The sequence below is a fragment of the Marmota marmota genome, unplaced genomic scaffold, assembly GCF_001458135.2.
Source record: "Marmota marmota marmota unplaced genomic scaffold, marMar, whole genome shotgun sequence".
Taxonomy (NCBI): domain Eukaryota; kingdom Metazoa; phylum Chordata; class Mammalia; order Rodentia; family Sciuridae; genus Marmota; species Marmota marmota.
In genome coordinates, this window is record NW_026000272.1 from 14,675,167 (window position 1) to 14,686,031 (window position 10,865).

General features: G+C 45.3%; 1 protein-coding gene across 1 annotated transcript; it reads right to left on the reverse strand.

The window, feature by feature from the left end:
* Nucleotides 1–5,625: 5,625 nt before the first annotated feature.
* On the reverse strand, nucleotides 5,626–10,861 carry LOC107152585 (cancer/testis antigen 55-like; the record flags this gene model as incomplete). Its single annotated transcript, XM_048797015.1, has 5 exons — nucleotides 5,626–5,967; nucleotides 6,961–7,104; nucleotides 7,890–8,034; nucleotides 8,649–8,735; nucleotides 10,757–10,861. Coding segments are annotated over 5 exons (720 nt in total), but the record flags the coding sequence as incomplete, so codon positions are not given.
* Nucleotides 10,862–10,865: the final 4 nt, after the last annotated feature.

Consider the following 10,865-nt stretch of genomic DNA (forward strand, 5'->3'; position numbering starts at 1 on the left):
AAAAAAAAAAAAAAAAAAAAAAAGGAAAGGATAGAAAAAAACTAAAACTTAAGAAAGGAAGCAAGGAGGAAAGAAAGAAAAGAGGAAGCAAGAGGTTAGCACACAGCGTAGTCCCTGAGGATGGCTCCTCCCACTCTGAGGACCCCCGGTAGGGGGCTTTCTCTGTGCCCAGGAAGCTGACTGGGGACACTGGGCACATGGGGAGTCCAGCTACCGACACACAAGTCTCACAGACCCACTAGCCCCCCCCCCCAGGACCCTGTCCCTCCCCCAGCTCCAGGGCCCCACAGGCTCATGCCACTGTCGCTCCTGTCCATCCCAGGCCCTAGGGATGAGAATGGACCTCCCTGGGGCTCTCTGAGCCATGTCCCCAACCATGACCTGCTGCTGGTCGATCACTCTTCTTCACACCCTGCGGCCCCCGTCAGGATCCGAGGCAGCTAGTTCCGAAGCCCTGGGCTGAGGAAGGAGCTCGTGCCTGCGCAGACCACGTGGGCCAAGTAGGGGCAGCCACCCACCTGAAGCTCCCAGGGAACTGTGGCTCTTTCCCGCCTTCTAGAGAATGGAGGGCGCCACCTAGGGCAGGCCTGGAAGACGTTTGGGACTGGGCGAAAGAGAGCTTCCAGACCCCTGAGGACATGGGATCCTAATTCTGCCTCCTCCCACAGACTGACGGACCACTCGCAGCTCCTCCACAGTCCCTGGTCTTGTCAGGGTTGGAAGCCACCAGCTACTGTCACCCAGTCAGGCCAGAGCAACAGTTCCCACAGCACCACATGGGGGCGACACGACCTGCCCCCGGCTCACGCTTCCTCTGCCGGGTGCGCCCTCCTGTGGGGAGACCACGGTGGCTGGCTCCCCGTGCTTTGGGGGACTCCCTGCCTTCTCAAGCCTCCCAGACTCATCCCCCAGGTGTCCCTGTGCTGTCTCAGAGGGGTTGATTTTTCGTGACCTCACTCTCATCTCGATCCTGCCTGACCTCCCAAACCCGAGGTGCAGATCGACAGTCCACATGACACATTTCCCGCGCCTGCGGTGTTAAGCTGTCTAGGAATACCCAGTGGTGGGATGTCGCTCTTCTCAATGTGCTTTGAGTGAGGTCAAGCATACGCCACCTGCTCCACCACAGCCAGTAATGGAACAGCCCATGGATGAGCCCGAAGGAACCCAGGCACTGAGACAGTAGGTCCTGGAGGGTACAGATTCACAGGACAGGGGCTCAGGCTCCTCCTTTCAACCCCTGGCTGGGAGTGGACCTGGAAGGAGCTGCTCCTCTCTGTCCCTGTGTGGGGCCGGGGCAGGTTCCCTGAACATTTCTGGGGTGCCCCACCACCAACACCCTCCCCTAGCGGGGCTCCCTTCTCGGGCCAGCCTTGTGTCAGATGTGTGCAGACAATCTGGGTAGTTTTACACTGAAACCACAAACACAGGAGTCTTCATCTTAGTGGAATAAGAAATAGGACACACCATGACCAGAAGTTGAACAAGTAATATGTTATTAAAACACAACTTAGTGGCAAAATAAAATGAAAATTTAGGCTCCCTGGCAGCTCAAGACCAGTACCACATAAAGCAAGAGCCACTAAGCCCATTAGAACAACTGTGCAGGATGGAACATGGCTTGGAAATGTTTTCCCTGGCCAGTGGAAGTTACCACGACCTAGCCCAACCCAGCCCAGCAAATCAATAAAAATGTGCATCTCCCTTTGTTCAGGGAGCAGCCATGTCCTCCTTCCTCTCAGTCACGGCTCTCTCCCCTCAGCTGAAGCCCCAGTGAAAACCTTGTTGATGTATTTCTGCTCACTTGACTCGATTCCATGTTCACCTTCACCCAGCCCAAAGTTCCCACCTCCGGTATCAATAAAGTTATGCACTGAACACAGGGCCAGGGCTCTGTGCCATCTGGCTCCCCATGGCAATGACACTCTCCTTTCCTGTCATCCCTCTTTCATGCCATCCCACATTTACTCGCCAGACTCACCCTCCTTCATCCTTTTAGTCCACAGAACATGCCAGAAACTTTTCCTAGCTTGGAAATTTTACCGTTGATGTTAACTGGCTCTTTCTGCCTGGTGGGATGGGGACAACGTGCCCCTTTATTCCTGAGCTACACGGCCATTGATGGAGCTTCCACAAGTACAGGTTATTAGCTCTCCTCATCTTTCAAAATGCAGCCTGGCAGGGGCTGGACGATGGCAGGGGTTCAGAGTCCTGCTTGTACAGCACAATCAGGCATCCCCAGTTCTCCTGACTCCAGTCAGTCAGTCATGGTCACTGCACTGCTCACTGCACCATTTTAATGGAGTCACACGCTGGCTGCTCCTGGTTTGACTGGGAGCTCGCCCCTTCCCTAACCATGGGGAAAACAAGGTTAACCTTCTTCCCATCCTAGACAGAGTCATCTGTCTTTGAACTCATGGACCACAGGAGTGAAGGAATCTGGACTTTGGGGCCGGCAGCAGCGGGTCCTTGTCTCTCAAGGCTACAAATGAATTATGACTCTTGACAGGGAACCACTGGAGTGCAGCTTTGTGTCCCCCTTAAAACCCCACTGTTCCCACTGAGAGTTAGAATCACAGCCTCTGGGACAGCAGTCCCCCGTGTTTCTCCTTTGCTCACAAAGCAATAAAACTTCCTTTCCCTCTTTCTCAAAACCTTGTCCTTGTTATTGGACTGGCGCCTGGGGGAAGGTATCACCAACTCATAGGAGGCCTCATTATAGATCTTTATCACAGTAGCCCTTTGCCAATGCCAGGTATATACAACAGGATTCTGCAAATAAGTAAATACAGTGAGGATGAAGGGTGGCAAAGTTCCAGAGGTCCAAGAAGGAAGCAATAAACACAGAAAGGTGGAAAGAAAGGAAAACGTAGAACAAACTCTGCTTTTGGACTCTTGCTCACGATGAGGGTGTAAGTCACAATTCTCTTTGCATACAGAGAGGACACCTTTGGGTCTAAAGTCCATGTCCTCCAACAAAAAGGAATAGGGATCCTTGGAGGTATGGATGAAGTGATGGCATTTTTATCTTCCCAGGAACCAGAAAACCACACATTAAGCATGACAAAGAGGGGTCCTTTACAGTCACAAAACACACCCCTTAGGGGGATACAGTGGACCTTGAAATGATGAAGGATAATCCATCAGAAATACAAGTAGTAGTAGATGAAACACAGTCGGGATGAGATGCTTCAAGCACCTCTCCTACTTCTTTCATAAAGTTGCCTTGAGAATTAAAAGAGATTGTGCCTCTAAAACATTTATTCTGATTTCACACATAGTAATAATTGTTCAAAATTTGTAGCTATTTTTTATTAAATATATCCTCATTTTTAAGTGGAGCAAATGAAGCTAGAGAAGTGACATAATTGTCACATATATGTTATCAGCAGAACCAAGATTGTGAACCCAGGTCTGTCTGACTCCACATTGATCTTTTCACTTTTTTGTGTATGAACATATGTATATGTTTCAGTCGACAAAAACACATATATAATTGTCCTGGATTTGTAAATATCTTGCAGATGATGTTCTGGTTCCCCAATACTGAGTGGACTTATCAATTTAACAAACTAAATGCTTCCTTGGTGATCTGAAAGAATTATGATTGAATGACTAACATCTCCAAAAAAAATAACATTAGCAATAAATACTCCTAGCCTAAGAAGAGTTGATGTACTGTTTGTGTATTTAAAGATATTGAGAAGACTTCATTAGATAATAATCGATGAATACTGGTTATAATAAAAGCCTTACAATTTGGCTGCCCCCCCCCCAAAAGCAGCTCTCTCCATAAACGATGTCCATCACTGCGATCACAAACACCGTACATACATGCACCTGGCCCTCAAAATTTTCAAAGTCCTTTAATGGAACTCCATTTCAAAGCCTCATTTCAGGCAGTGGACTACACTTGGCCCAAAACCACTACTTTTCCAACCTCTTCTCAAGATCATTGTCTTACTTCCTTTCCTGGGGGTACAGTAGCTGTGGCTGATTCACACCTGACTGGGCTGACAAAATCCACAGTTGTTCTCTGAGAACACGCTAATGCATCTGCCAGACTGGAGAATGAATGGGAGGTCCTGGAATCCATGGCTCCCGCACCTCTCAGTTCCAACCCTGGCCTTTCTGTGTAATTCCCACTGGTGTGAAGCTGCTTTGGAATGATGACTTCCCCAGGGACCTGCAGCTGCCACAGCTCCCGCTGGCCCTTTCTCTCCTGGGAGTTCCTGCTCCATGGGTCAGGAAGCCCAGGGGGCAGTGACAGAAGCCAAGTTCCATTAGGGCCTGGGATTTGGTCCTGTTGGCTTCACTCCAGTGCCTGGCATGTAAAATGGGATCGACAAGAATTTGTGAGTGGAAACACAGCCTCCACAAGCTATTCCTGACTACCCCACTCCCTTAAAATGGAGAAGCAACCACTGGATGGTTGGGAGGTTCCCACTAGACCTGTAAAACAAACCCAGAAGCAAACCCTGTTTATTCCGGGGGCCAGGGAGTTACGGTGGAATTAGGAATCCCAGGACTGGGGCTGAGCTCACAGCCACTTCTCTGTGATGCTGAAAGCTTTAAAACGACACAGTTACCTCGTTAGATGCTCTCTGAAGGCAAGGCAGGAAGCTTCATGGAGTATACCTGTGGGATTTAGGTAACATCCTTCCCTCTGGGCGAGCAACCCCCCAACACACACACACACACACACACACACACACACACACGCGCGCGCGCATGCGTCAAGGGGCTCTGTGTTTGACCCCTGAACCATGTCTATAGGCAGGATGCACCTCTCCCACAGAGTGGCTCAAGGGGGCTGAAGGGTACCATATGGGCAATGTTTTTGTTTAAAAAATCCATCGAGGACCTAATGGCATGCTAGAAAATTTTATTCCCAGGGAGTGAATGATGAATTAACCACAGATGAGCATTATTGCCACTCAGGTAATTCATTTATTGAACTTAATAACATGCAACGTGCTCCTGGTATCTACCAGGCACTATTGTACATGCTGGCTGGTGGGTTAATGAAAACAAACAAAAACTGCCCTCTTTTCATGGAATTACCATACTAGTATGGGAAAGAAGGGACATAGGTAAACACTAAATTTAATAGGTTGAGATGGTGTCAACAGATGGAGAATATTGTGGAAAAATAAAATTTGGGCAGATAGCCGAAGGAGGACTCAAAACTGAAGGCAAGCTGTGACTTTAAATCCTGCCCATTAATGGGCTGGCCCTGCAGCCTCTTAAGTACTTTGCCTCCCTGGGTTACTTCAAAGTCATACGAGACCACCCACCATCAGCACAGAATCCACTCCTGGCCATGGAAAGCCAAGAATTCAATCACCCCCTGCTTGGGCTGACTAAAACCCACTGTTTCACTCCGAGAGCTCTCTTTCACGTTGGCCAAAGAGGAGAATTAAATGGGTAGTGGTGGGATCCACAGCCCATGCATCTGTCAACATCCACTGTGGCCTTCCGTGTAATTAATAGCAACGTTACTTCTATCCTACAATCAGGAACCAGTTTTAGCATCTTTTTTAGTAGATTAGGCACATCTCTAAAATGGGACCATGGTCCCCAGGGAGCTACCCAGTAAGTCTACAAGAAAAGGCTAATTTAATGTATTGTTTGGGCTCACTAAGCTTAGCTTTTCTTTAATGGTTTAATACCAGGCCCTTTACTGCCCATGGGAATAAAGACCAACAGGAAACAAAGGGTTTTGCTTTTACAATATGTGCACAGGGGTCATAGAAACTGCTCTCCAAATATAGCAGGACTGAACGCTCTCTACTATGACCACGTCAACGATGTCATTTGGTTGAGGTACGTAACCGGCAGGAAGCTTCAGAGAATCCAAAGTGAAAAAGATGGTGTCGTCCACCACACCATGTCGCCCATGTACGCTGCTAATGCAGACCTGTGATGAGAAATGATGGGAATGTTTGTGTAAAAGCACAGTCCATCCTCACCAGCTCTGCACCTCCTCACTCTGCCTCTAACCTGTGGGTCAACTCCAACCCTGGCACTGATTTCCCAACCTGCCTGGCACACTGGCAATGCCAGGGGTGCTTTTAAAACACACCAGTGCCAAGGTCCCACCTCATGCCAAGTAAATTGAAATCTCTGGAGACGGGCCCCCGAGACTGTGACCAGAGACCTTGGGCTAAATATTACCCACAATAGACATGGATCCTATTTCCCTGAGTTTCCTACTCATCTTCAGGCTGCAGTACCCAAGTCATTACCCAGCTTTTGCCAGTAAGCTCCAGACTCACAACCCACCTCATTCATTTTTTCCCCAAACTTTCTGGCACACAAATTGCTTTTCCTTAACTGTTGCTCTCAGAATTTTTTGTTGTTGTCTGTTTTGGTACTGGGGATTAGACCCAGGGGTACTCTACCATCCCCAGTTACATCCCCAGCCCCTTTAAATTTATTTTTTTAGACAGGGAAAAACTAAGCTGCTGAGGCTAGTCTCCAAACTTTGATCCTCCTGCCTCGGCCTCCAAAGGAGTTGGAATTACAGGCATGTGTCACCATGCTGGAAAATTTCTCTCTTTTTCTTTCTTTCTCTCTTTCTCTCCTTGTCTTCCTTCCTTCCTTCCTTTCTTCCTTTCTTTTCTTTTCTTTTTTTTTTTTTTTTTTGGTGATCCTGGGAACTGAACTCAGCTGAACTCAGGACATGGCCCATGCCAGGCAGATGCCTTACCACGGAGCCACTCCCATATCCCTCTAATAACTTTCTAATACAAAAAAAAAAAAAACCAACTACATAACTTAGAAAGTAATTATGCATGTGGTCTACATCACTTTTTATTTAGATCCTTTTGAAAGCCCTTCCTTTTCTATAAGAAAATAGGTTTCTGTTTGGCAAGAAATACATTTTCTAGATTTCTAACCACACCCAACAGACTTTCCCTCAAGAAAATTATCGTTAAAGGAAGGATAGGCAGAAACGAATGACCAGTGAAACATGGACACAGATTACCTCATCCACATGCCTACAGTTCATGGGCTTCACGGAGAGGGCATTGATGTTTGAGGTGCCCGGCTGCACGCAATACTCGACCTCTAGCCAGTCGCCCTTATAAGGCACGAAGCCTAAAATAACCATGGAGAGATTTCAGCATCATTATCTCTTCACTTAGGCCACATTCCATTTCATAAGTCCCTTTGACATGGCAATACCCTAACACACCTTCTATTGTATGTAAAGTACATTCTGTACACATTTAAACAGACATATAAATCATATCAGTCCTGCTCTTGGAAAGTCAGTTTACATGCCTGTAGCCACCGTTTCTCCTGTCCCGATTTAACAAAGTCAAATGCGGAAAAGTGTCAACCACGTGTCACAGCCAACTTTTTGGCAGCGGCACGGGATTCACTAATCAACTAGCAACATTCACAACTCCTTTGGGAGAGTCAGCTAAGGACATAGGTGAGAGCACATGATTGAACTTGGGTACCTGCCAGTATAGCATTGGCTAGAAACAAAATCTTGGAACTTATCTGCCGATCACAAATAGAATGCAAAAATGAGCATGCGCGCACACACACACACACACACACACACACACAGAGGTATAAGGCTGTCTCCAATCTCATTTTGAAGCATTTCATTTTTTTGGAGAAGGGTATCCTTTTCACTTGCAGAATGTTTTCCTTGACTTAACATTACACACATAAGTGAAATTTTATATAGACATTAAGGACTGCATTCACACAAAGGAGGGAATCGCTGATGTTTTTATGAATATCACCTGTCTGTCCCTGTATCGTGCATTTTTTTCAATTCCTAGGGCCCACGTCACATATCCAAGAGCTGTAAACTGCAGCCAAGTACGTAATAGCCATAGCTCTTTCTCTGCAAATGCAAAACATACCATCACGAACGATAGACAGTGAGAAGCAAGTATCTTTATTAATGTAGACCGCGTCCTTTGTCACTAAGGTGGCACGACTGATTAAAACACTGGTTCCAAGGTCAGATGGCCCAGAATCATCAAAATGGTCAGATATAGCATCCACCTGTAACACATGGAAACGCTTATTTCAAACAAAACTAATTTTTACAACAAGAACGTGTATGATCCCCTAAGAATCTCCCTCATAACAACTACAATTCAGTGAGTTAGCCTGGTCATTGTAGGTTTGCAAGACATACGATTCCTGTGTCAGAGACAAAGGACTTTGTGACTCACAGCAAATACAGCCACTGCCCACCTCTGTTGAACCGTTGGTGTTCAGGAAATATCTTAAACTACCCTCTTTGACACTAGTCCATATATTTCGCATGACAAGTACATCATAAACATGAGAGGATGCTAAGAATAACGTCTGTGCTTTGTGGATTACAAAACCGCATCCAAAATGTTAATTGTGCATCCGTGTTTAATGTGTTCACAGCACTAGGCCCAAATATGAAAAATATAATGTCCTTGCCAGAGAGGAATTCAAAGTTCAATAGAGAAAATATCTAGTTCTGAACAAGTTGTGATAATGGCTATAAATCATGTTTGAAAATGGGTCTTGCAAATCCCCAGGGGGAGAACATTTTAGCCTTGGAGAAAACGGGGTTTTATTTGGAGGAGGTGAGACTTGAGCTTTGTCTGCAAGAAGACGAAGTCTTTACCTGGTCAAAGGGGGTGGGGGCAGGTGCAGAGAGAGACAGGAACAACAAACACAGGTTGGGAGAACAGGGAGGAAAACACAATTTTCAAGATCTGGTCCTGGGGGAGAAAAACATGAGAGAGAGTTGGAGAAATAACCACGACAGGAAGAGATCTAAAAATGGCAAGTGGCATTAGGGCCTAGTTTTTCTACCACAGAGAGGGTACAAATATTTCAGCTCATCAGAAGTAACGATCCTTATTTAAAATTGTTTTTGATTAGAGCATGATGGCACACTCCTGTCATCCCAGTGGCTTGGGAGGTTGAGGCAGGAAGATCGCGAGTTCAAAGCCAGCCTCAGCAAATTAGCGAGACCCTAAGCAACTTAGCAAGACCCGGTCTCTAAATAAAATATATAAAGGGCTGGGGATGTGGCTCATTGGTGAAGCACCCCTGGGTTCAGTCCCCGCTACCAAAAAAAAAAAAAAATTGTTTTTAATTACACAAACAATACATTCTCATTAAAGACAAAAGGAAAAGACAGATGAATATGAAGCAGAAAACAAGCACCCATCATTTACAGTTTTCCATTGCCTAGAATATATTATGGTATCAACTGTATTATTTCATTCATCATGTTCCAGACATTTTTTTCTGTGAATAAATATATGCCCAGTTTCCAAAACAAAACTTAATATGCCATGCAGTGTTACAGGTTTCAGGTCCTAATCTTTCTCATAAAACAAGACTACTGAAAGGGTAATATAGCATCCCTATGAATGGATTGTCATAATCAATCAATCCAATCCCACATTATGTGTTATTTAGTTTGTATCCTTTGCAATGCATCGCCTACCCCTCTCATTGACTTCTGTAGCGCCAAAGTCCTAGGAGTGATATTTTTTGGTTCAAAGATTTCTGTTGGAAACATGAGCCCCCAAGATGTAACGTTTTTTCCACGTATTTTCTAAAGCCTATTTCATTGCTACTCCTATATCAAAACTGATGTCTTTCCAGCTGTCAATACCAATCTCAAGGTCCTTTTGCCCAGATTCATTTTCTTTGGGGAAGAAAGCACCAGGCTCCTGGCTGTCTATCCAGCACCACTTTTGTCAGGATCCAAGTGGGTGATCCTTCATATACCCTCTCATAACTCTGTGCCCTGACTCCACACTAGCTCACAGCCATACTGTACAGCAGGCTGGCGCCCCACCACACCCTGCCCCCACCCAGATTTCACGTCAAACTCCTCTCGCAAATTCCTTTTCTTTTCCCTTGCTACCATCACTAACACAGTAGGGCATACAGACAGATTCAAAGGCTTATGAAGAAACATCTTACCATGCACATGGCCTTTCCTTTCCCATCAACAGGGGGATAGAGTGAATTGATCATCCAATTCACCGTAAGGGACAACTGGGTAGCAATTAGCAAGCCAAGATATGGGTCCTTCTCTCAGACCGCTCACCTCAATCAAATCCAGGCTGGTCAAATGTTGACATGTAAATGCACAGAGAACTTTCAGAAGAAAAGGCAAGTGAATGTGTGTGCACATTATGAGTTGGAATGAGCCCAAGAATTCCTGCTGAACACAAAAGCCACATGGACAACATGGACATACTTATCTTACAGGAAAAATAAACATATACAATAAAGAAAAAAGATGGTGTTGGAGGAAATAATGCAAGAACTCCATACCTTAATGAAGCTACGAATAAGAAGTTTAAAATGCACCGTGTTTGACGTATGTATTCCACCTTGAACGCATACCTCAGAAAAGGAATATATATATATAATATATATATATATATATATATACATACATATATATATACACATACACACACATACACATATATATGTATTTTTAGTTGTAGATGGACGCAATACCTTTATTTTATTGTTTTTACATGGTGCTGAGAATCGAACCCAGTGCCTCACGTTAGGCAAGCATTCTACCACCGAGCCACAACTTGAGCCAGAAGATGGCTCTTTACCAGAAAATCTGTAGAATTTTATAGAGTCCAATGATATCATCATTAACAATTATTTATTTATTATTAATTAATTAATTTGGTACTAGGGATTGAACTCAGGGGGCACTCAACCACTGAGCCACATCCCCAGCCCTCCATCTTACTTTGATGGCTTTCAACACATGAGATGCTTTATCTTCTTCCACAAGTGCAGTAACCTTTTGACCAGCTTTCAGAGGCACATTACCAGTCACAGCATCAGTACTGAAGTAG